This window comes from Melozone crissalis, unplaced genomic scaffold (genome assembly GCF_028551555.1).
Source record: "Melozone crissalis strain CALT ecotype California unplaced genomic scaffold, PUWL_Pcris_2 ptg000029l_1, whole genome shotgun sequence".
In the NCBI taxonomy this organism is placed as follows: domain Eukaryota; kingdom Metazoa; phylum Chordata; class Aves; order Passeriformes; family Passerellidae; genus Melozone; species Melozone crissalis.
In genome coordinates, this window is record NW_026535807.1 from 5,792,039 (window position 1) to 5,818,134 (window position 26,096).

At 46.5% G+C, this 26,096-nt stretch overlaps 2 protein-coding genes across 2 annotated transcripts in view; one reads left to right on the forward strand and one right to left on the reverse strand.

The window, feature by feature from the left end:
- Positions 1–15,390, forward strand: part of LRIG1 (leucine rich repeats and immunoglobulin like domains 1) — a 91,665-nt gene extending 76,275 nt beyond the window's left edge. Inside the window, 9 exon segments of the mRNA XM_054281197.1 lie at positions 1,107–1,178; positions 3,215–3,378; positions 5,340–5,660; positions 7,402–7,683; positions 9,274–9,693; positions 10,946–11,068; positions 11,646–11,792; positions 12,941–13,213; positions 13,422–15,390. Of these exon segments, the coding sequence (XP_054137172.1) occupies positions 1,107–1,178; positions 3,215–3,378; positions 5,340–5,660; positions 7,402–7,683; positions 9,274–9,693; positions 10,946–11,068; positions 11,646–11,792; positions 12,941–13,213; positions 13,422–13,654 (2,035 nt within the window). The 3' untranslated portion in view covers positions 13,655–15,390.
- A 4,249-nt stretch (positions 15,391–19,639) lies between these two features.
- SLC25A26 (solute carrier family 25 member 26) overlaps positions 19,640–26,096 on the reverse strand; it is an 81,549-nt gene continuing 75,092 nt past the window's right edge. The window contains exons 9-10 of the mRNA XM_054280985.1: positions 24,701–24,774; positions 19,640–20,062 (exon numbers count right to left, since the gene is read on the reverse strand). Coding sequence (XP_054136960.1) covers positions 19,966–20,062; positions 24,701–24,774 — 171 coding nt within the window. The 3' untranslated portion in view covers positions 19,640–19,965. The remainder of the gene's footprint in view (positions 20,063–24,700; positions 24,775–26,096) is intronic.

Below are 26,096 nucleotides of genomic sequence, written 5' to 3' on the forward strand. Positions count from 1 at the left end.
CAAAGTTATAGAACATATGGGAAATTTGCATGCTCCTAATTTTTTGAGAGTATCACCTTGACTTGCACATTACTGCTTTTTGCAGGCAGTTAGCAATGAAAAGGGGCTGGTGCAGGCACAGCACTCTCTCCTCCTTTGCCCCAACTCCCTCCTAAACCAGGCTCTGGCAGTGCCACTTGTTACAGATAACTGGGTTTGATGCATCCCCACTCAGCATCCCCATTCAGCACAACCCCCTTAGAGCCATTTGCAAGAAGTGAATTTTGGCTGCCTCTGTGTAATTTTTTTTCTGTGTCCCAAGGCTGATGACTCCAGCAGTGATTCATGAATAACCTCCTTTCTTGGATTAAGACAAGTTAAAGTATATGTGACTGTGCTCTACATGTTTTATTGGCTGTTGATTGTATGAAATGTTATGGCCATCAAGAGCACACTGAAAGGTTTGGGCTGCCTGACTGGGAGTACATTCCCAAATAAAGGTGCCCTTAATGCTCTACTGAGATTGTTCTCTTTAGGCAGTGCTCGTCTGCCCTACATGTCACTTAGTAAACTTCAGCCCTAAATATGACACTGTGCTTTTTCAGAGAACAAATTATTTTTTAATTAGCAATAGTTGTGAGGAAAGGCTTTAACCCCTTCCTTTGGAAATACTGGGATGTTTTTTTAAACCAAACAGTATCCTCTCCAAGTCATTTTCAAATAATTCCTCAGATGCTGCTTAGTGCAAGTGTTTGCTTTCTTTTATGTTTGCTGAAGGTCTAGCCTGGGGTACCACATTCCTGACTATCTTTGGTTATTGAGGGGGCTGAGGAATTTCTGAGCTATGGATGATGGAGGTAGCTCAGACTGAGAAGGTGCAGTGAGAGGATGGGGTAGGGAATGTCTTAGTGATTCAGTTAGGTGTAATTTTTGTTGGCTGGCTATTGTTCAGCAATGCTTTAATAATACAAAGGCGTTTTGAGGAACATTTCTATGTCAGTGCTGAAGACCTTATCAAGGAGCTACCAAACCACCTTTTACTGGAGTCATTGCTTAAATCAGTGTGAGAGGCTCTGTCCCAGCCATGGCATCTCCTCTGTTGACCCTGCCTGTGGTTGTGCCTGCAGGAACCTGGGGGACAACGCCATCCGCTCCATCCAAGCCGATGCCTTTGCCAGGATGAGGAGCCTGAAGCAGCTGTAAGTGATTGTCCTGCTCACACCCACCCAGGCAGGAGGGATCCTCCTGGCCCTGCACCTCAGCAGCAGCACTGCTGTTACCCACATTGCCATTCCTTCATTTCCCCCTCCCCTGCATCCTCCTCTGGGGGGTATATTTACACATCAGGAGCTGTCATTGCATGTAATAGTGAGTGAAATTAGATCATGGGGGCAGGTTCTTGCAGCAGGTTTGTGCCTGTGCAATTATCCATCTCCATTCAGGAAGTCCAGCCCTGCTCCTGCTAGCCAGCTCTCCTGCTCACAGCACCATGGATTTAATTCCCAGTGGCCCATGTGCTCCCTTGCTGTTCCTGTGTTTAGGGTTCACACACAGGACTGATACTGCAGTGATAAGCAGCATTTGAACTGCATCCACTTGTCATTCAGCCTTCTGGTGTAAAAATACAGATGTGTTATCAGAGCTGCTGCTTGTGCTCCAGCCTGGGGCTCTGCACTGTTATCAGACACTGTTTCCAGTCTTGCCTGGTTTCCTTTTCTCCTCTTCCCCATAAATATTTAATCCACTGTCAGTGTGTTGCTATGCCCCAGAGTAGTGCAGTTTCTGTGGAACACAAAATCATTTATTTGGTATTTGGGCAGGTACAGGTTCTTGCTCCTGACATTGGAAATGGGAATCAGATGGTCACTGCTGGCAGTGACACCTGATACCAGTGACTGGGAGTGAAGAAGATAAACACTGTGTGTCTGTTATGTGATTAAAAACTTTATCTTCTGCACTGGCACTTGAAACAAAATTGAGATGAAGGATTGATCTTATTAGGGAGAGAGAGAGAGATCCCAGATATTGTGAAGGAATGTTTATAAAAGGGAGAGGTTCAGATAGAGGACATTTACATGCAGAATGAATTGTGCTGAAGGATCTCCTGACCTGTCCCAAGTAGCCAGGAGGGTTTATGCCTTCATATGTGTATCTTTCTAGAACAGGAAAATGGACAGCTTTTAAAAATCAAATCCCTATATTCCCTCCCTCTCCAGTCAATTTTCCCTTTTTACCTTCCCTGCTCATTTCAGACTTCAGGATTTCCTGAGGTATTGGGTAGAAAATTAGCAGGAGATTCACATCTTGTAGTGCAGTGCTGGAGTTGGGATTCTGCTGTGCTCTTCATACCCTGCTCTTGCACAGCTTGTAGGATTGCAGGACAGGAGCTCTCTCTGGGGTATTTTCCAGTCTCTGAGGCATTCTCACATTCAATTCCAAGGATCAGAATGAGTTTTGCAAACCAGATCAAAGTATGAAAGCCCCGTTTGTGTAAATTTACAATTATTCACTGGCCTTAGAGCTATGCTGAGCCATAATTTGGCCCAGAATATTAAAAAGAGCCCACATTAATCCCAAAGCTCCCATTTTCTTTGCCCCTTTTTCACACCTCTTTTCTTAGATTGATCAGAGAATTACAGAATCCTACAATGGTGGGGTTGGAACTCAGGATGCTGAGAAATATTTATGTGTTTTGTTTTCCAGACTAGTTACTGTTCCTGTGGGGTTTACACAAATATCTTTGGTCTTTTCTCCTCTGCTGCTTCTTTTAATCAGTAAACACAACTCCAGGGTCACCTTGTGGAAGGCAGGGCCTCTCTGCTGACTGCTCTGCCATGGAGGGAACTCGAGGCCTTTCAGTGGGAGCTGGGTGTCCCCTCTCTCTCGGGTCAGCAGCCAAATGCTGAATTTGGTCCCCACCAAAGGCTCAAACCCCAGAGGGGCAGAGCAGGAGCTCATTGATGTGTCTTGTCTGTTCCTGGGGGTCACTCTGGGGGCTGGTTAATAATTACAAGGAGCTGCAGAGTGTCACTGCAGTGCAGGAGGGGGTTTCTCTAAATGTGTCATGCCTGTGACACCTTCAGTGCCTCCAGGACATCCCTGCAGTCCTTTTTCTTCCTTCCCCCCATGCTGAGGGGCAGGAGGAATGTGTTTAACATGAAAGGGCTGTGAGTTTCCCAGCCTTCCCTCCGTGCAGGACTGACAGCAGGCTGGTGTTGGTTCTGTTTCCCTGCAGGCACATTAACAGTGACAGCTTCCTCTGTGACTGCCAGCTCAAGTGGCTGCCCCAATGGCTGGTGGAGAAGGAGCTGCAGTCCTTCGTGGTGGCCACCTGTGCCCATCCTGAGTCACTGAAGAGCAAAAGCATTTTTGCCATCCAGCCAGAGAGTTTTGTGTGTGGTAAGTCTTGCCTGTGTGTTTTGAGGTTGTGTGAAGGGTAGGAGTCACTTGGGAAACATTTTCTTTGAGTACCAGCATGTTATTATGAGAGGGTTTCTGTTTTGTTTTGTTATTCAGTGGGATCAAAGGAAGCCCAAGCCTGCATTTAAAAAATTTGTCATTGGCTACAATTTATTTCCCACTAAAACCACACAGTGCATTGCTTGCATCCAGAGTATTCCTTACAGGGCTCCCTGAGTATTAAATCAAAAGGGACTAAGGGCTGTTCCACTTCCAGATGGGGCTGCACAGACACTTCCCCAGTCCTCTATTTGATAGTATCAAGCCTGCAGATGTAATTTTTTTCCTTCTGCAGTGTTCTGAAGGAAACAGAACACTGCAGAAGGAAAAAAATATTTGTGTTCTTCACCCATCTTTTAGTTTGTGTTCTTTACCCATCTCTTCTCCCTCTTGGAGACAACAAAGAGTTAAAAACAAACCCCAGAGGGGACTCCCTCCATCACAGCTGCTTCTTTGGGGCCAGTAAGGCCCACCCAAATACTGCAGCTCACTCTGCACCTGAGCTGTGGTTTCAAAGCAGATTTACTTAATACCAGCGCACATAAACATCTACTACCTTTCTCATAAAGAAATTTAAATGACCAGAAGAGGCCAAATCAGTGCTGCTCAGGCATCCAGGTTCTGGGGAAAAGAAAGGCCTGGTTTGGGAGCCAAACCCTGTGCAGTGGAGCCAACCAGTGAGGATCCTGGGTGGAGCTGCACATGGCTGTTGGAAGGAAAAATGAGCTTTTGCAAACAGTATTTAACTGAGCTGAATGCATGACTTGCACTGAACAGGGAGCAGGAGCTTTGTTCCAGGGTCCCTCCTGATCCCCCAGTGACACCCTCTGCCTAGGTGGCCTCTGTCTGAGCAGGCTGGGAGGGAGCCCTGCTGTGCTCCTCTGGAAGGAGAGATCCTGAAAGTTCCATCCCCACAGCAACATCACAAAGCAAAAGCAGCTTTGCTCCCCGCTGCCTGCCAAGTCCTCCAGGCACTAGTAGTCCTGGTTCCAGAGGCCTGGCTGTTTAATTAAACCTTAGTCAAATATTAAATTACACCATTTGTAGAAACCTAATAAATGAATCTGCTTGGAACCTTGCTAAAACCAACAGTCTTCAGGGCAGAGAGAGAGTGTGCAAAGCTTTCCACCCTGATTGGGTGACAGGCAAATACAGCTGCTTCTGCTTTGAGAGTCATGGAGTCCTTTAGGCTGGAAAAGACTTCTAAGATCTTTTAACTTTAACTTACTTACTGTTAACTTCCTACAGCCAAACACACCACTAAACCAGGGCCCTGAGTGCCACACTGACACATGATTTAAATACCTCCAGGGATGGTGACTCCACCACCTCCCTGGTCCCTGGGCAGCCTGTTCTGGTGCCTGACAGCCTTTTTGGGGAAGAAAGGTTTCCTATTAGCTAATCTAAACCTCTCCTGGCACAACTTGAGGCCATTGCCTGGGAGAAGAGACCAACCCCCACCTCACTAAAACCTCTTGTGAGTGATTTTCCCTGGAAGTGACACTTGCAGCCCTTTAAGTGCCCTCTCCCCTCCTACTTCATGCCAGTAGAGGTCTGGAGGTGAGGTTTTAAGTTCAGTTGAGCTCTTCATGCATGGATTGTACAAAGAAGGACAACCTGAATATGGTCTGAATATCTTCTTCAGAGCATAGTACCTTTCTCAGATTCACTTGGTGAAGGAGCTGGGTGTCTTGTTGGTGTCTGAGGTTACTCAGTGATCACGTCAGCCTACTGAAGGAACCAGAGGAACAACAGTCCCATGTAAACCAACAACTCAGTGGGGCTGTGTGTGGCACACCTGCTCTACAGAGCAGTCCTTATTTCTCATTTCACCTCCTGACTTGCTCCAGCCTCCCCTCAGAGCCCGGCACTGACTGTTTCTTGCTGCTCTTTCCTCCCAGACGATTTCCCCAAGCCCCAGATCATCATCCAGCCCGAGACGACGGTGGCTGTGCTGGGCAAGGACATCCGCTTCACCTGCCTGGCAGCCAGCAGCAGCAGCTCCCCCATGGTGTTTGCCTGGAAGAAGGACAACGAGATGCTGCACAACGCCGAGATCGAGAACTTCGCGCACGTGCGCGCCAAGGACGGGGAGGTGATGGAGTGCACCACCATCCTGCACCTGCGGCACGTCACCTTCGCGCACGAGGGCCGCTACCAGTGCGTCATCACCAACCACTTCGGCTCCACCTACTCCAACAAGGCCAGGCTCACCGTCAATGGTGAGTGGGAGCTGCTTCCTCCTCTTCTTCTCCTCGGCCTGAATTGTGGTACAATTCTGCTCTATTTGTGGGGCGCCCCGATGAAGGGAGGAATGAGGAATCTGACTCCATGTTCTTATTATTTTATGATGCTATAATCTATTAAAGAATGCTGTACTAAACTATACTAAAGAATACAGAAAGGATACTTACATAATGCTAAAAAGATAATAATGAAAACTCATGACTCTCCGTAGAGTCTCAACACAGCTTGACCCTGATGGGCCAGTGACCCAAAATAATTCACACCTGAATCCAATGAAACAATCACCTGTGGGTAAATAATCTCCAAACACGTTCCACACACGAGCAAAACACAGGAGAAGCAAATGAGATAAGAATTGTATCCCTTTTCTCTGAGGCTTCTCAGCTTCCCAGGAGAAAAATCCTGGGCGAAGGGATTTTTCCAGAGACAGTTCCTTGCTCCCGAGGGTCCGTTCCTGATGGTGAGCTCTTAACCTCTGCACAGCAGCTGTTTGTATCTCAGTGGATGCTGGGAAATGCCCTGTGAGGAGCACACACCATTTTGTGTTGGATGCCATCCAGCCAAGCACTTCAGCATGCATGTTTTTAGCGGCTTGAGCTTCTGCTCTTTGGCTGCTCAGGTAGATTCTTTGCCCAATGAAAATGAAAATATAAAAGGGTGCAAAGAAGAGGGATGTAGCAGTTGGAAATTCTCTGTAGGAGAGATAAGAGATTTTTTTTCCTCAGGTTTTCACAGAAGAAAATTAGTTTTGATTCCAGCTCTAATGATCTGAGTTGAAGGTGTCATGGACTCTGCAGACAGGTGTGTTCTCTAGAAACAAGGGGTCAGTCCCCAGCAGTTCAGAGCCATCCTCCTGCCTGTGGGTAACTGCCACCTTAATCCCTCTGGGGAAAGGAAAACAGAACCACCCAGAAGACATTATTTCCCCACAGAATCACTCATGCCCTTTTCTTGTTTTTCCTCTATCAGTTCTGCCATTGTTTATCAAAACCCCTCACGACATCATGAGCCGGATGGGCACAACGGCGCGGCTGGAGTGTGCTGTAGCCGTGATATTTTCTGAAAAAGCCTTTCTTTAGGATTTTTTCTCCTGAGAAGCCTCAGGAACAACATGTAAACAATGATTATCTGCTGTTATGGAATGCAACAGGTAGATCTTTGACGGGCCCATGTTAGTTGTTTCTAATTAATGGCCAGTCACAGTTAGCTGGCTCAGACTTTCTGTCTGAGACCCAAACTTTTGTTATCATTCTTCTTCTTTTTCTATTCTTAGCTTACCTTGTGATGAAATATTTTCTTCTATTCTTTTAGTATAGTTTTAATATAATATATATAATAAAATAATAAATCAGCCTTCTGAAACATGGAGTCAGATCCTCATCTCTTTCCTCATCCTAAGACCCCTGCGAACACTATCACAGTGCACGGCTGAGGGCCACCTTAATCCCTCTGTGGGAAGGAAAACAGAACCACCCAGACGATGATGTTTCCCCACAGAATCACTCACAGCCTTTTTTTGCTTTTCCTCTATCAGTGCTTCCATCATTTATCAAGACTCCCCATAACATCATGAGCCAGATGGGCAGGACGGCATGGCTGGAGTGAGCGGCCAAGGGCCACCTTAATCCTTCTGTGGGAACAAAAACAGAACCACCCAGAAGATGACGTTTCCCCCACAGAACCACTCACACTCATTTCTTGTTTTTCCTTTATCAGTTCTGCCATCATTTATCAAGACCCCCCACGACATCACGAGCCGGACGGGCACGACGGCGCGGCTGGAGTGCGCGGCCGAGGGCCACCCCGCGCCGCAGATCGCCTGGCAGAAGGACGGCGGCACCGACTTCCCCGCGGCCCGCGAGCGCCGCATGCACGTCATGCCCGACGACGACGTCTTCTTCATCACCGACGTCAAGGTGGAGGACATGGGCGTCTACAGCTGCACGGCTCAGAACTCGGCGGGCTCCGTGCTGGCCAACGCCACCCTCACCGTGCTGGGTAGGGATGCCTTTGGGCTTTTGTGTGTTCGTAATTTTTTCATGTGGTTGTAATCCGGCAGTTCTTTTACTGTGTGGCTCTAAACTCCATATAGAGTGTTACTGTTCTTCCATTTTGGTCAGACAGAGCAATTCCTCTCTAGGCCTGAATCAAGGACACATCACTGTCTCAGGCCCTGAGAGATGGAGAGAAAAGTCAGTTGGGGGGGAAGTAAACTTGGGGTAAATTACTTCATTACCTGAAGCTGTAATTGGAAGATTAATCCCCAACACGCAAATGGACCAAACTGATAAAAGTGTGAAAACCTGTGACCCATCATCCATTTTTGGGTGTTGTCCCTGGATGCGCTTCATCTGCCCTAAATGAACCTGAAGGCCCTTCAATGAATATAACTGCTTTTATTCCCTTAATTCTGTCTGGCCTCTGTTTTTAGGTGGTCCCAAAAAGGCATCACCAGTGCCCCAGGAGGCCGAGTGCAAGTGGGAACAGGGATGGATGGCCATTCAAGCTCTTTACCAGTTGCAGATAAAAGAGAGATAGAGTCAAATGGTCTGCTTAGTCTTGTTTCCTTCTTTCACACTGTAGTTCACTAATGAAAAATATCTGTAAAGTAAGAGAAGGAGCTGTAAGTTGCATCTCCTCTTGTGCCAAAGGAAGCCCCCCAACCAGCCTATTTCCTGTCTGGGAAAATGACTTCAAAAGGAAATTGCACTTCATCTCTCTTGCTCTGTGAAATAATTCACATTTCAGCTGTTGGTGTATGTCCTCAGAAGTTTCTTGTTGGGAAAAACTTAACACCAGTTGGTTGTGGGAAGTGAAAGCTTGGCTGTGGTTGTTAGATCTGTTGTGGTGTGTTGTGTCTGCTGTATTCCTGAGCATGTGCTTGCTTCATGCCTTGCTGTGTCTGCAGGAACATGAGGAACTTTCAGTGCTGTTAAATCTGACAGGGATTTTAGGGATAGTTGTTACACCATTCTTGGGGAAGATGAGACAGGAAAGCCTTATAAATATGATTGTTTGGCAAAAGATTTTGAGAATATAGAAACTATAAGTGAGATTGAAATGAAAGCAAGCTTTGAGATACTTCGTATGGCTGGCTGAAGGTAATCCCCTTTTGATGGAACAACACCCTCTGCTTGCAGACAGCTCCAAGGGTCAGAGCAGACCCTACTAACTTGGCGGAAGGGGTCCGAAGAGGAGTTTATAGGGTTTAAAATGTAACACAGTATGGTAGTGCAATGATTCTTATAGGCTGTATGTAAATGTTGTAGGATTTGTATCTTGTACTAGATTGGTTAGTGAGAATTAGAATATTCAACACAGAAGATTTATGGTATTGTAACAGCAACCTCACTCTCTTACCATTTTTACTCCCTCTCTCATGCTCTCTACCCCGCTCTTCTCTCGGGCCTGCTCTGAGCTGTGGCTGGCAGCTCCCAGCAGGTCCCTGCACCAGGCCCTTTGCGATAAACCCCAAGTTCCAAGGCCTGCCTTCAGAGATCTCTCATCTCCATCTGTCCTGCCCGTCCTACCCCCATCACTCCTACACACCATCCCTAAAAATCAGTTTCTGTGCTTGTCCTCCCACAGAGACACCATCCCTGCTCCATCCCCTGGAAGACCACGTGGTGTCCGTCGGCGAGACCGTGGCTCTCCAGTGCAAAGCCACGGGCAGCCCCCCGCCCCGCATCACCTGGCTGAAAGGTGACCAGCCCCTGGTGGTGACAGAAAGGCACCACTTCACCTCGGGCAACCAGCTGCTGATCGTCAGGAACGTGGTGCTGGAGGACGCAGGGAAGTACACGTGTGAGATGTCCAACACGCTGGGCACGGAGCGCGCGCACAGCCACGTCAGCATCCTGCAGGCGCTGGGCTGCCGCAAGGACCGCACCACCGTGGGCATCATCACCATCGCCGTGGTCTGCAGCATCGTGCTCACCTCCCTCGTCTGGGTCTGCATCATCTACCAGACCAGGAAGAAGAGTGAGGAGTACAGTGTCACCAACACAGGTAGCTGCAGTGTCCTCAGGTCCCCTCTAACCTGGCAGAGATCCCACCGAGGCTGAGCCAGCTCGACAGGGAGCCCCACAGTCCCCTGGAACTGCAGCTTCTCCTGGCTCCCAGGGCTGGAACCAGCTCCCACTTGCTGCTGAAGCATGTTCAGGGCTGCATTTCTCCCCTTGGCTTGCTCTTCAGGAAGGTCTTTTCCACTTGGCTGTTGTTCCAGCTGTTGCTTTGCTACTTTGGCTTTCCATGACCATAGATGATAACTTTTGAGGCAGTCTGAATGATGTTCGTGATGCTGGGAACCTGTCTTGGTTGTTGGAAATCTGTATTTTCAAGTCAAATCTTGAAAAAGTAGGCTTTGAAGCTGGAATCCCTTTTTCCATGTTGGCTATAACAGATACCCCCCTTGATGATGGAGGTATCTGTTACTTTTTAGAGGAAGAATTAGCATTTATTGCTTTCTTATGATATTCAGAGGGGATAATTTGGTGCTGAAATAAGTGTTGCAGTGAGAATAAAATCTCCTGCCCTCCTTATGCAGCCTCTGAACAAAACAGAAGTAAGGAAGAACCAGCCTGAGAATTTCCCAGCCTGCTTGGAATTTCCAGCCTTCCTACATTATGCTTAGCTTTAGATAGAGTACAAAAGGATTTTTAAAGACATGGGCTAGATAGGAAGTCTTGGATAGCCTATTAGCAGTGTGATGTATTAGTGGGATTCTTTTATAACTCCTTTTTTTTGTCCTCAAAATCCAGGGGTTTGTGCCTGATATAATTGAGTTTCACTTGGTTTTGTGTGGCAAAGGGAAACTGAAATTGCCTGATAGAAAATGGAGAAAGCCAAGAGGCTTAAGACTTATTTCCTGCTTAAGAGAATCAAACACCCTGTTCTGCAGAATGCTTTTACTCCTGACTTCAGAAGGCAGAAGTAAAAGTCAAAGGACAGACTGAATTTCAGGGGAAAGAGAAGGATTTACTTATTCTGAATAAATAGTTCTACTCCACCTACTATGTACTGACCATGCCACATGCAAACACTCAAAGTGCCTTTATCAGCACTCTCTCCCACAGCTTTAAGCTTTGAAAAATCAGGAATGGGGCTTCTGAGGGGAAGGGAGTATTTAGGCAGTTCAGTTACTAGTGCACCTACAGAAAACAACTGGTTCTAGATCAGGTCCCAAATGCCCCTTGAAAATGTGAATTTCCTTTGAAAAATCCTGCTGGGAGCTGACTTTTCCCTTCTGCCATTGCTCCAGATGAGACTATAGTGCCTCCTGATGTGCCAAGCTACTTGTCCTCCCAGGGGACCCTCTCGGAGCGCCAGGACGTGGCCATTGGCGTGGACACCCAGCAGCCCAACGGGCACATCGACAGCAATGGTGAGCTCTGCTTTCATTGTTCTGCAGTGCTGCCTCTGAACTTGACAGGGGAGGTAGAAATCTCAGCCCAGAGTACTTCTGTGTTTGTGTTTGTTCTGAGTTATCTGAGAGATCTTTATAAAGTAACTCCTGCATTTATGCAGAGCAAGGATCTGTGTTTGACTTCACAGAGCTCTCCTCTCCCAGGAGTAAGTGTTCCTACAAGCTGACTGCTTCAGAAACTGCTCAGTCAGGCCCTAAGGACTGGTTTTTGCTAATTTTGGATTCTGTTTTTGGCAGCAGAGTTACCCACAGTCATACTAGAAAATGCATTAACATTGCCTGTCCCTGCCTCCAGGCTTTGAAATTAAATGTTGGGGTTTTACACTATTTAAACACAGCACATTAGGAAGGAGAAGTTGAGAGTTCTGAACAAAGATCCTTGTGAGATTGTGCAGCATTTACTCTGTTAAATGTTTGCTGAAAATTATCTTTTATCTCTATTTTTCTTCCCTTTTCCAGTGTAAGTAATACCAACAAGTCATTTAACCGTGAGCAGATGGCTGTGATCTTTACCCAGATGGTTTGTTTGTTACAGGGATGTGTCAGGCTGATGCTGGAAGGTGTCCAGATGTTGAAGCTCCTGCTGTAGGTTGTAGGCAGCCCAAGCTGTGTATCAGCTATAACAAAGACACTTGGAAAACTGAGGACATGGCCGATGGAATGCTTGTTCCAGATAAGACAGGTACAAAACCCATTAATCTGGGAAGGCATTTCGTGTTTGTACAGATCACAAAACCCTCCAAGTCAGACAGCATTAACACAAAAAATTGTTACCTTCAGAGAAAAAAAAGCTCAGAATGATTCTCAGGTGCAAGCACAGAAAGTTTACTTTCTCCTGCTTGCTTTGATTCTCTCTCAAGCTCGGATAGTTGGAATTTGAGCAACTGTCAGAGACACAGTAAGGCTCCCAGTTGCCATTCTGTGCAGCTGGCTGATGGGAATTTTGATTTGAAATATTCTTAAATTATGAGAGCACTTTCAAAACTGAAAGTGTTAAATTTTTTCATGCTCTTTTAAAAGGGCTGTTGACTTCAAAGCTCAGCTTTTTAATTTATTTTCAAAATTTAAAGGTTGTTTTGGGCACTATACCTGCCTCTGCTCTTTGCCAATTTCTGTGGTGTTCCACTCATACTTTTCTATTTTTAGGATGTGCTTTCTGTTCTCATACTGCATTGTAAAAGCCACAGAAAGTCAGCCAATGAAACAAATTTTCTCTCTAGGAGAAACTAATGTAAAGTTTAATAATGGAAAGTTGTTGAGTGCACTAAGGAAATTAACTTTCAGCATTTAGAAACTCGTTGCTGCTTTGACTTCTGCTCATCTGTTGATACCACTAGCAGTAATAACATATCCTGAGATAACAGTGCAAGCTGATGCTGCTCCCTGTAAAGCACAGGAAATAAGAATATTAAATTTAAGATAATTATTAATTAAGAATTATTTAATTCTTAATAATTCTTATATTAAAAATAAGAAAGATAACTTGGTATTTTAACACAGCTACAGTAAAGTTCCACTTTGCACTTCTACCCTGATTAGAAAGGAAAAGGAAATAAATGCATAGTTTATTTAAAAAAAAAAAGAAAGTTACAAGTACTTTGGAGTGCAAATGAATCCCTAACTAACTAAAGCTGTTAATTGGCACTACCTTGAGTGATGGTGGGTGTGTAATAGCGCTGTGTAAGACCATGAAGCGTCCACGTTATTTAGTGAGAGATTCCCCCAGTGAACTGCACAGAACTGCCCTTTCCTTCCATGATCTGTGTGCTCCAGTGCTGACCACTTCCAGCTGCTCCTCTCACCCTGCTGATTTTCCCTTCCTCCCCCAAGGCCACGGGCTGCCCGTGGTGTGCACGGAGTGCAGCGGCAGCACGGACAGCGACAGCGTCCACCCCTACCCCAAGGACTGCCAGGGCCTAAAGACTGTGGAGAACACCCACCCCAATGCACTGAGCAGCAGGGAGCACCAGAGGAAGAGGGGTGCAGGCACCAGCCTTCTTCATGCCCAGCCCTGCAATGGCATTGCCAGTGGCAGGAGGGTGGAGACAGACGGGACCCTGTACCCCAGCAACCACGACAGGATACGGCCGGAGGGCGCGCACGGTGCGTCCTTCCTTCCTGGGGTCACCTCTGATCCCCAGGGCCACCACAGGGCTGGAGCACAGCCCCAGTGCTCCCCTCAGCCTGGGGATGGCACTGGTGGGGTTGGGTTGGGCAGAGGATAGAATTGTTAAGGTTGGGGCCAATGGAGGGTGGGAGTGCTTGGCAGCTGAGTGTCACCTAACCGTGCTGCTCCTTTGGGCTTTTGCAGGCTCTTCACAAGCAGCAGCAAAGCCTTCAGAGCTTAACAACCTTAATTTGGTGAGAGCTTCGCCTGCAGGAGGGTCATTAAAGCAACTGAACGTGCTTCCTGAAATATCCCCAGCACTACTGGATCTGCAGGGGGAAGCAGAGGTGGAGCAGGCTCTCCTGCCCAGCAGCAGCACAGCCCAACCCCACGACTCCACTCACGAGCCCAAGCTGCCCAGCAGATCTCTGGACTGAGAGCACAGACTGACTGCCACGTGCAAATTAACAAACACACTATTACTTTTTTTAAATTTTTTTTTTTTTTGCACAGAGTATATAGGCTACTTACTTCTACCTCGAATCTTGAACTGATGGCCTGGCAAAGGCAACCAACTGAGGTATGAGAAACAAGCTTGTATGGGGAACAAACTCCTGTTCGAGCGTCATCTGATTGTACATAGTTTAAAACTTCCCTGAGAAGTATGAAGTGTTCAAAAGTCAACTTGCATATGAAGCACATAAATGCAAGGGATTATTGTGTAAAGAGAAAAAGTATTTGATACAAGTGTAAATAAGAGTTTTCATATATAAATATATATATATTAAAAAAATATATATATCTTTTACAGAGGCTATTTTAATCTTTAGTGCATGGAAAACTGAGTGAAATTTTACAATTTTGGCAATATTGTTTTCAGTATCAGGTTGCTGTTAAACTTTGTGAGAGAAATAATTCTGGTGCCTTAAATGCATAAACAGAACTTTTAAAAGCCAGACTGTTCCAAAGGGATTGTCCTCTTTTCAGTGGAAGTTCCTTTACACCATGTACACTGGGGTTGGGGCAATCCCAGGTACTGGTTGGGTGGAAAAGTGACCAGAACAGCCCTGTGGAGAGGGATTTGGGGTGTTGGTGGATCAGAGGCTGGACATGCCCTGCCTGTGGGTGCTCACAGCCCAGAAATCCAACCTGGCCTGCATCCAGAGCATTGTGGGCAGCAGATTCTCCTCTGCTCTAGTCAGGTGAGGCTCCACCTGGGGTTCTGCACACACTTCTGGTGCCCTAGATTTAAGGAGTAATGAGTTCAAACTGAAAAAGGGGAAATTTAGGTTAGATACAGAAGAAATTGAAATTCTTCCCTGTGAAGGTGGTGAGGCACGAGTACAGGTTGCCAGAGAAGCTGCAGATGTCCCATCCCTGCAGGTGTGCAGGCTGGATGCACCTCCGAGCAACCTGGATTAAGGAAAGCTCTCCCTGCCCATGGCAGAGGGCTGGAACAAGATCATCTTTAAGGTCAGGCCAGGCTGCATAGATGGGCTAAATCCAACAACGTAAAATTGAACAACTCCAGGTGCTGGGTTCTACACTTTGGCAACAACAACCCCTGCAGTGTTACAGGCTGGCACAGAGTGGCTGGACAGTGCCAGATTTCAGAAAGGGACCTGGCGGCACTGGTTGAGACCTGACTGAACATGAGCCAGCAGGAGCAGGGAGGTCATTCTGCCCCTGTTCTCTGCACTGGTGAGGCCACACCTGGAGTGCTGTGTCCAGTTTTGGCCCCTCAGTTTGGGAAGGACGTTGAGATGCTTGAGCGCATCCAGAGGAGAGCAACAAGGCTGGTGAAGGGCTTGGAACACAAACTCTGTGAGGAACACCTGAGGGAGCTGGGGGTGTTCAGCCTGGAGAAAAGGAGGCTCAGGAGTGCCCTCATCACTCTCTACAACTCCTGAAATGTGGCTGGAGTCAGGTGGGGTCAGGCTCTTCTCTTAGGCAACCACTGACAGAATTAGAGGATACAGCCTTAAGCTGTGCCAGGGGAAGTTTAGGCTGGACATTAGGAAAAAAATCATCACAGAAAGTGACTGGACATTGGAATGGGCTGCCCAGGGAGATGGTGGAGTCACCATGCCTGGATGTGTTTAAAAAAAGGCTGGATCTGGCACTTAGCCATGGTTTAGATGATAAGATGATGTTAGGTCATAGGTTGGACTTGATCATCATTCCAGCCTAGTTAATCCTGTGATTCTGTCCCTTCCAACCCAAGACTTTCTGTGATTCAATTGGATTACTTAGCATAAATTTCCCTCCCCTTGGAAATTTATTGTACTTAACACATTTAATAACAGAGCTCTTCAATTGTGTCAAATGAAATTTATAAAGAAAAAAAGCAGCGAGCAATTACATGGCAACCTGATATTTTCCTGTTGGTGGAAGAACTTGAATTCCATTATTTTTCAAAACTTCATAAAAATTAGTATTCGAACTGTGACTGTGTGAGACTTTAGAGTGGACCACACAGGAGGCACTAAATAACTCTTCAACAGTGCAGAGCCCCAAAACAACCAGAGGAAAAGGCTGTTTTGACTGGGAAGAAGTTGTTACCAAAATAAATAACTTGTGCAGTAAACCAGGGGTGGTCTCACAACAGTGCACCTCTCAAACACATCATCACAGAGGTTTTACCTGCCATGTGTGCACACTCTGAGCACCACAGCCCTCACCACAGGCCGTTCCCCTCCCAAAGGGCTCCACCTCTACCTGTTTGAGGTGTGTGCAGCAATCCAGCCTTGCCAGCTTAGAATAAATAACCTGTGCCAGTGTAATGCATTTTCACACCCAAACCCCACATCTGTTCTGTGGGGGTTTGAAACCATAGAGCTGTTTTGACAACAAAACTAAACTGTACTCCTGAGGGGACAGCTGTATCACTAATTCATCCAATACTTTTTTTTCCCTGCAACACAATATTACACTTTGTAGTTGAACAGCCAGACTCTCTGTATGAAAACATCACTTTCCAGTGAGTTATGCTGCCTTGTGTAGCAATTCTGGGCTAGTTAGAAATACATTTATTTTATAAGGAAAACTGTGGATTCATGGTTGAACAGACTTTTATATGAAAATATCCCAAACGTTTTTATGTGGTTTTTTAAGTTCATCCATTAATGGGGGGGAGAATATAAAGAAATGCCCACCTCAGTCAAACAGATCTTTGTCACTTCTGACTTCACAATGACGCTTTTTATTTATAGGAAGGTTGCTTTCTGTTGGTGTTTGTTGGTACCTGTGAATGGAGGACTCCCAGTTCTTTGTGATTTGAGTTGTTCTGCTAACATGAGGTTGCTAACTCTGGTGATGACTACTTGGGGGCAGGTTTATCATGGGTGGGAGGGGGGTGCTGTTACCTTTTTCCTTAGGAGCAACTCAAATACCAGTTCCAGTGAGGCTGAGTCTGGGAATCCACCTTTGCCAGGACTGTGGTTCAGAACAAGCAGCAGAGACAAGGGCAGAAACACTTCATGGTCACTTTATCTCCATCACTGAGGGACCTGTCCCAGTGCTGCTGCACCTGGGGGGTTTCAGGCAGTGAAAGCTGCAAGCTGCCCTTGATTTATCACAAGCTGGTCCTGCCCAGCCTTATCTCCTGTAAGGGAAGGACCTGGGGGTCAGGGGGAGCAGCAGCTGCCCCTGCATGAAGCCAGGCATAATTCACCAGTACCTGTCTGTCCCAGTCCCTGACTATTGACACGTTTGCACTTTGAGACAGGTGGCGAATTATGTTGAGTGCCAAGTTTATTCAGAGCAGAGGAAATGGATGTTAGAAAATTATAAACTGAGCAGAGTTTTCCCTTTGCTGAAGGGAGAAGTGCTCCAGAACCAACTCATGGAACCAGGGACGTGGGGGAGATGGAAATGATTCAATGGGCTCGTTTTGCTGGCAGGAATGTCATCACCAGTGCAGATACAAAAGCGTATTTGCCATGTTAACATTGAAAATAATGGTTCTGAATAAAGTTAACTGCCTAATGTTATGACTTCCACTAAATATGTGAATTTGCTGCTTCTAAGAGGCAATGTGAAAGAGGAAGTATTACTTTTGTGTACAAATTTATTTATTTATTAGAGAATTTGGTACAATGTTGTACATTGAAAAACATGTAAGATATTGAAGTGTCTAACAAATGGCATTGAAGTGTCTTTAATAAAGGTTCATTTATAATATTACAGCTGATCTGTTGAGAGTGAGCTTTTGGGAGTTTCAGTTGGAAACCAAATAAAATTCTAATCCATTGCTATATCTCTTTCCTGTCTTTCTGTCATGACAATGGAGATTAACTGCCAAAGTACCTGCTGTTGAAATGGGGCCATGAGCTCGTGGGGAACAGAGTGAGGCTCTGACAGCCTGGCACGTGGATGAGGTGGAATTTGGGGCTGGATGGAAAAGTACAATACAGAACTTGTAAGAAACACATTTCCAATATATCAGCTTTTTTTTTGTAGGCAAGTCCTCCTGTTTTGACAGTGAGAACAGAACAGATGAGGGGTGTGTGTGTGTGCGCAATAAAAACAGGGCCAGGACAGCACCAGACCCAGCTGCAGTTGTGAACACCTCTGGTGTTCCCAAACCCCAACCCCACCCTGGGTGGAAATTCCAGAGGTAGCTTTGGAGATAAGCCTGAATTCCTGCTTTAACTAAAAATCTTAGCTTCTGTAAATTTTTTAAAAATTAAAATTAATTCCCCCTTGAAATTATCACTTTGGGTATAAAGCAGACTGTCTGAGAATACTCAAAGTTCCTTAACACATCTAGGAGTTAAATTTTTTTAAAACTGAGAGAGGTTTTAAGAGGCTGGTGCCTGGTGTAAAATTTAAGTTGTTCTCCCACTTTATCCTAGTAATGGGCTACATTAAATTTTGGTAAACTTGAAATAAAACATTGCTAAAACTTGAGGCAAACAGTCATAGGGGAACCCATGCATTTTTTGGTCTATTTTTTCTCCCTGCAGTCCCAAAACTAAAAATGTCCTTTTCATCCATATTAGGCAAAGTGGTGCATGCAGAACAGCCCTGGCCACCTGCTGGGGCTGTCAGTGTCCTGCTGCCATTCCCAGGTACCTCTGGCCTTTGGTGCAGAGCTGCCCCACTGGCACACAGGAAGGGGAATCACTTTTTGGCTGGGTTTTAGTTGGGGTTTTTAATTTTAATTTTTAAAAAAAGTGATGACAAAAACTGATTCTGCAATATTAAATAAAAACAACAAAAAATGCCCTGTTTGGACCCAATGACATAAAGATGATTATTTACAGCTCAAGTAATTAAATGCATCAACTGCAGTGCTAACCCCCTCACCATGTTTAAAGAGCTTCAACAGGAAATGTGATAGATTTTTGAGACAGACTAATAAATATCCCTCCTTTCCCAGCCCCTAAAATTGAATGTGGTACATGTATTTATAGAATGTCATAGAAGAGACAGCCTCAAAGTGGCAGGAAGCACAGCTACACCAAGCCATGCTAATGAGCAGCATTACCAACCAGCCAATACAGGACTTGGCTGAATTCCCCATTTTAATTGAAGATTATTTTTAAGAATTATGTCTTTTGTTCTGCATGTTTTACTTGTCTGCCAATTATTTTCTAAGTTTTGGCCTCTGGAAAGTCTTACTACTCTGTCATGGATAGCAGTATATGTATCTATAATACTGCTAATATGTTTTCTTATATTATATAAATATATATTTATATAATATATGCATTATATATAATATATATCATATATATATTATACAATAGTAGCTATTATATATAATAATACATAATATATATAATAATATATAATATACATTATATTTAATATAATGTATAGTATATTATATATTATATATATAATATAGTATATAATATATATATGTATATATATTTTTTTATTATATAATATAAATATATATTATATATATTTATGTATAATAAGACATCCAGCCTGTGCTGTAGGCACTGGGCAGGGGCTCTGCTGTCACTGCTGTCACTGCTGTCAGGACACTGACCTGGTCTGGTGTTTGTTCTCCCTCTGCATCAGCAGAACTCTGATGTTCTCCCTCCCTGCCCTCCCAGGTTTCCATCCCAGCACTTCCATCCTCCTGCAGCTTCAGGGATGAAGCCCAAAAGAAGGCAGAGCTCCGTGCCTTTGCACAAGCACAGCTGTAAAATAATACAAGCCTGTGCTTTTACTGCAGAAATATGAGTGTGATTAATAAAGCTGCACTGGCTCCCACACAGGAATGCTTGCTGAGCACCTGTAGGTATAAACAGGAATATAAACTTCCACAAATACAGCTCGGATCAGAAACAAATGGATGATTGTCTGTGACAAAGAGCTCTCCCAGGCCAGGATCCTTTCGGTGCTGTTGGCTGTAACTCTATCAGCCCCTTCCCCTCCCCTGTTACGAGGCAGGTGCCACTGAATGATGAAAACTTGCTTTATTTCAGCCTCCCCACTCAGCCCCCAAGCCAGAGCTTTCCAAAACACTTTCCCTGCAGGAGTTCTAATAATGCCTTTTGCAGCCACCGTAATTAGCTGTTTACCCCCCAAACATCACTTTTTTTTGGCACAACTCTCCCAAATTACCTCACCCACTTTCCATGCAGGAGAATTTCACGTTTGGGAAAGTGGATTATTGGAGGATTTACTTCTCTCGAGCAGGGAGAGTGGCTCTCAGCCTGCGGGACAGCTGCTGGGAGGGCTGCGGGAGGAAGGCTCCGCTCCGGCTCCTCCTCCTCCTCGGGCTGGCTCACAGCAGCAGCTGCCGAGTCTTCTCGTATGTCCCCAGGAAGATGAAGCCTCCCAGGCTGATGGCTGCCATCCGTGGGACAACACCTGCGAACAAGCTGAAGGCAGAGGGAAGGAGCTTTGAGAGAGGAGCGGATGCAGGGGCTGCTTCGGGAAGCAGAGCCAAGAACAACTCTCCCTTGCTGGTTTCCTAAATCCCACCCCACTACTCATGCAGGGATCTGTCTGGGCTTCCCTAACACAGCTTGTGGTTTTTAACCCCTCTCCAGACTCCTCGGGTGCAGGAGGACAAGGCAGAGGCCATTGTGGACCACTGGGATGGGGAGTTGGGGCACATGGACACAAAGAGTGCACACAGGTGGGAACAGCCTGTCCCCAGTGTCCCCACAGCCTCTCAGGGCTGCCCCTTGCACAGCCAGCCCTGCTCACTGAGTGGCTCATTCCCAGGAGCACACAACAGTGAGGGAGCAGAAATGTTCCATTTGTGGCACCTTCAGCTGCCTGATCTGCACAGTTCTTCAAAATTAACAGGAAACTCATGCAAAGCCAATTCCTTGACACATCCAAACTCACAATTGGTTCAACAACTTCAGGACAGGCCAGTGCATCCTCCCAGAGGATTACAGGCTTCCCTTGTGGCAAGCAAGGATTAAACTCGAATCTGTTTGGCATCCCACCCCAATTCCAGATCCATGGCACTGAGCCTGCTGAGCTCCTCAGGGATCCATCCTGTCCCTGGCTGTCCCAGCACTGCTGAGGGGGGGCAAGCTGTAATTCCTGTAAGACCTGGCTGCTCAGGAGCTCCCTGCTCCCCCTGCACAGGGAAACCTCTGGCAGTAATGAGCTCTGCTAAGGAGCCTGGAGCACACAGGCAGATGGAAACATTTTATGGCTTTACTAGACAGCAATTGGGCCTATTACCATAATGACAGCTTTAAAACACAGTAATTTGTACAAGGCATGTATGGACAGAGCACTGATAGGGCAAATCCTAGGGAGCAGCACACAGCATCCCTCTCCTGCCGAATTAGGGAGCTCATTACAGAGCAGGGGCAGACATTGCAGACATTTGTTTCCAGAACAGCCCACCCGAGACACAGTTATTACACAAACAGGGGCCCATAACTGAGTTACCCAGAAGCTGCATCCCTGGCAACCCCCATCACCAACCATCACTTCCAAGAATCCTGGCCCTGCTTCTCCCAGTCTCCTGTTCCCACCTGCCAGTCCATCCTTCCCCCATGGGCTCCCCCTCTGTGTGAGGGCAGAGCTCAAAGATGCAGGGAGGTCCCAGATCCAGAGAGCAGAGCTCTGTGGCAGGTCTGATCCTCTGGACCACGCCTGCCTCCAACAGCAGAGGAGACAAATTGGGTTTATTTCTGCTGGCCCCATCAGAAGCTGCTCTGCTGGGCAGGGATCTGCTGTCCAGCTGCATTTGGTCTGTGTCTGCAGATTTCACCTGGCTCTCTGCCACTCCTCAGCTCCTAACAGGACCCCTGCAGTTACCCTTTGGATCATTGAATCATGCAGGTTGGAAAAGGACAAGCCCAAAATAAGCCAGCACTACCAAGCCCACCACTAGCCCATGTCCCCAAGCACCACAGTTACACATGTTCCACCACAAGAACATCACAAGAACACTCCAGGGATGCTGATTCTACAACTTCCCTGGGAAACAGGGCAAGGCAATGCAGGGCCTGGACACAGCACAGAGGGCCCAGTGCTGATAAAAGCACTGTGTGTAACTTACAGCCCAGTGCTGGAGGCTTTTACCCCTGCTTGGCTGCCAGGTAACAGTCCTCAGAGACTGAACCCTTCTCTACTCCCCAAAGAGAATTTTCCTGCTCTCCTCCCCTGGAGGGGCTGCCCAGCACCAGAGGCTTTCCCGTGCATGTGCTGTTACTGCTGAGACATGTGCCCTTCTGGTATTTTTCCACTGAAACCCAGATTCACAACCCACACTTCAACAAATGAAACCAAACGATGTCGAGGGATTGTTATTCCAAAATTAAATCAGTACCTCACACGTGCCAATTCTGCTCTGGCTGGGAAGCTCATGGCAGGAACAGGACACCTGGTGCAACACCACCACTCTACACAGGCCACCCCACCAGCATCACCACTCAATAACCCTCACGTTTCTCACCAATAAATTGTGAAGCTTCATCCATGCCTTTCAAACACCACTATCTCCTTGTGAGAAAAGCCATCAGACAAGATGCAAACCCCAAACCTTTCCTGTGAATGATTCCTCTACTCCTCTGGCAGGAGCAAAGAGCTTCACAGATCCACTCACCCCATCCCCATCCCAACCCCTGCCAGTCCTGGCTCTCCCTTGACAGAAAGGGATGTGGAATTTCTTGGCGTGGAGCAGAGGGATTTACTAGGTGCAGACCAGGAAGCTGAGCCCTGTGCTCTGCTTTTAATAAGGTGGCAATAAGCAATGCGTCTTTCTGCCCTCAGAATTCCTCCTCTTCAAGTACGAGATTTATTAGAGGAGCCATAAATCATGTCATGTTGGAGCTGGCCAAAAAAGCCCGACATTTTTATTGGTTTTGATTAATAGATTTATAATTGGCAGCAGGCATGGCAGCCTCTGCGTTTATTTTTCCCAAGACTTTCTTCCTTTTCCTCGCAGCTGACGCAGCTTGGCCTCCTCTGCACGTTACTTTTTCTCCAGATCTCTCATTGTTTTGAGTTCAACTGAATTGTGTTCCCCTTGGTCCTGGTGCACTGGTGCTATCTTTGGGCAGAGTTTAATTCTGGGTTGTTTAGGAAAGGGCATTGCTGAAACAGCTTGGAAAGAACACAAACACACATTTTTGCTTTCTGCTGATTTCAACTGAATTGAATTCAATTTTGAGGTATCAAAATTACTGATTTTTACTGACACTGCTCCACTTACACCACCTTGTCCTCTTTGAGTGTGTGTCTTATATCAGTAGTTTGCCTCTGAAAGTGAACTGAAAATTCAACTGAATTTTTCTGCTGATTTACTTCTGCTGATTTCAACTGAATTGTGTTCCCTTTGGTCCTGGTGTACTGGTGCTATCTTTGGGCAGAGTTTAATTCTGGGCTGTTTAGGAAAGGGCATTGCTGAAACACTCTGGAAAGAACACAAACACACATTTTTACTTTCTGCTGGAGGGTGGGGCAAATTTCCTTAGTATAATCCCTGTTTCTTCACACCCTTTAGAGCTTCCACCAGCAGCAGACATGGCCTCACTCTCCCAGTCCCTTCCCAAACATGCTTTAAGAGCCCACCAATCCCTGCAGCGTCCAAAACTCATCCCCTGCCACATCACCTTGTCCCCTCTGAGAGGCAAACCTGAACAGCCCATTCCTGGGTGCTGCTGGGGGGCGCAGCTGGATGCCTTCCTGGAATCAGTGCTCAGGAACTTCCTGCAATTTGTTTTGAATTATTTCCCACATGTGTGGAAAGAGGGCTGAACTTTTATTAGCTGGGCAGGCAGAGATCAGATGTTCAGAGAAAGCTGTGTTGTGCACAGTGCTCTGGGCAACAAAGGTTAGGACAGTGCCCTGAAGGAGTGAGAGGGTTAAAAATCTAGGGAAATCTACAGGGGAAAGCCCAAACCTTCCAAAAATCCTCAGTTTCTCTTCCAGGCCAAAGGCAGGTGAGACACAAGCCCTACTGAAGGCAGCACAGGCTGAACTTCATGGCCTGGAGGAGTTAGGATATATATTCACTTTCAGAGGCCAAGTACTGGTGTAAGACACACACTCAAAGAGGACAAGGGGGTGTAAGTGAAGCAGTGTCAGTAAAAATCAATAATAATTTTGATACCTCAAAGTGCTCTAGAAACACCAGCAGAAGATTCTGTGTTCCCACACTGCTCCAAGGGCAGGAGAGCAAATCTCTGTCTCAGGACTGGACAAAGTGACTGGATGGACATCACCTCAGACTCCCACAGCTGGTCAGAGGAAAGCCCAGAACATTTCTGCACTCTGGGCGCAGCAGGAAAGCCCTGCAGAGCTGCTCTGGGGCTGCTCAGACCCACTCTTTGTACTCAGGAAATCTGCACTTTTGCAGTGGGTTCCACACTGCCAAAATCTGGGGGCAACACTCAGGGCCAGACCTAAGAGGGGATTCAGAGCTCACAGCTCCCCCCTCTGCTTCAGCTCATCCCACTGCTGGCACCACACTGGCACTGCTGCTCACACTGTGCTTCACAACAAAAATGGGGAATTGAACAGAGGAGACCTTGCTGGTGCTTTCAAATCTGCAAGAAATTGCCAGAAGGAGGAAAAACTTGTCCAAAAGGGGCTTGTGGGTCCTGTGCTGACCTTCCCTGGCTCCTCAGGAGAGGGGATTCACACCCCTCAAATGAAACTGCTGAAACTGCCACGAGATGTGCCTGAATTTAAATGGACACAAATCACAAATGTTCACAGGGAAGTCCATCATGGTTATTAACACAGAGGCACCCTCACCTCGGGCACCTGGAGCTGGGCTCAGAGCTTGGATACACTCCCAACAAAGCCCCTTTTCTGTGCTCCTCCCTGGACACTGCCCCAGCCAGGGCTAAGGTGAGGACACTCAGCCTCCCTGAGGGATTTGTTCTTGGCCACCCCACTGCTGCTCCCTGCCCAGGTGTGCAGCAATCAAAAGGCTTCTCTGTATGCCAGTATTTAAACAGGAACAGATCCCAGCCCATCCTCTCACAGCCCCTAAACCACACAGACAGCACAACCCCTGAGGTGCAGCACGTCCTTACCCTGGCAGGCCTTCTGTCCTCCAGATGCCACCAAGGGCAGCCAGGACGTTCCCCCTGGCATTGCTGGAACCAGCCTGCAGCACAGAGAGAGAGATGGGAAATGTTGGCAGAGGTTTAGTGATTTACTGGGCTCCTGCCCCTGGTTAGTGCTGCATGACAGGAATTACAGACATCCCCATAGCCTCCTCACCCCAGGCACAGCAAAAGCTCCTCACCTACAGGAATGGAAAAAAGGACAGAAAGTGAAGCAGAGGCACAGGAGAACAAAACAATCAAGGTCCCAGAGCTGGTTAGTTCAGAACTGGGCAGGCAGTCCCTTCTGCACCACACTCAGCTCTGCATCCAGCAGCTGACACTGCAATTAGACATTAATAAAAACTCTCTCAAAGCACCAAGTGACTTTGCTGCTCCTTTAGATTAAAAAAAAAAACAAAAACACAACAACAACAAAAAAACCCTGAGGAGTGTATTGCATGTGAAAATTGTCTTGACAAACAGCAGGACTAGAGACACTTTAATTCCATGTGTGACCTCGTTAATGTGAAATGATCAATAGAAACTGAATGGTCTCAAAGCACCCTCATTTCTTTCCCTGGTTGCTCAGGAGGAAGGCAGAGGTAAATAAAACCCAGTTTTTACAGGTTTATCACCAACACTATCCAAAGATAAAAAGCTTTAGCAGACACACCCCAGCAGTGACAGATAACACAGCAGATGGGACCCAGCTGGGGAGGTGCATTTTAGCAACAAGAAACACCCCAGATTGAGAGATGTGAGGAACAGGGTAAAAAACACCCACAGAAACTCCAGAATGTCCATCCTTCACCAACACAACAGCTCTTTTCAGGGCTGGGAGAGGCTTTAGGAGCATCCACCTGCTGAGGGCCCTTAGCTTGGTGGCTCTCAGCTCTGCCCTGGCTCAGTGAGATGATAGAACACCAGACTCACCAGAAATTTCTAAACTTATTAAACTTACTGATCTTATAAGCAACCTTCCTTCTGCCCTGGTTGGCTGATGTTGGCCATCACAATCTCTATAGTTAACATTTTACAACAGAAAATCCAGTACCAAGCCTTCCTCAGCAAATACATACAGACATACCAAAACAGCAGAATGAATCCCTGATGGGCAGTTTAACTTTGGGTTAACGCTGACTCTGCAAGGCTTTTCTCCTGAAGACACTGCATGAGAGTCTGGAGGCTGAGCACAAGCCCAGGTCTGTTTCAGACAGCTCCCTTGGGAAGGGACCAGAGAAGCATTCAAGGAAAGGAACACAACAATTTCATTAGCTCTGCCTGCAGTGCCTGTTCACATCTACTCTGGCCTTCCAGGACAGGAACAGAAATGATTATTAATAGGGGCTGGATTTCATTCTGTAAGGACCCTACAGAAACC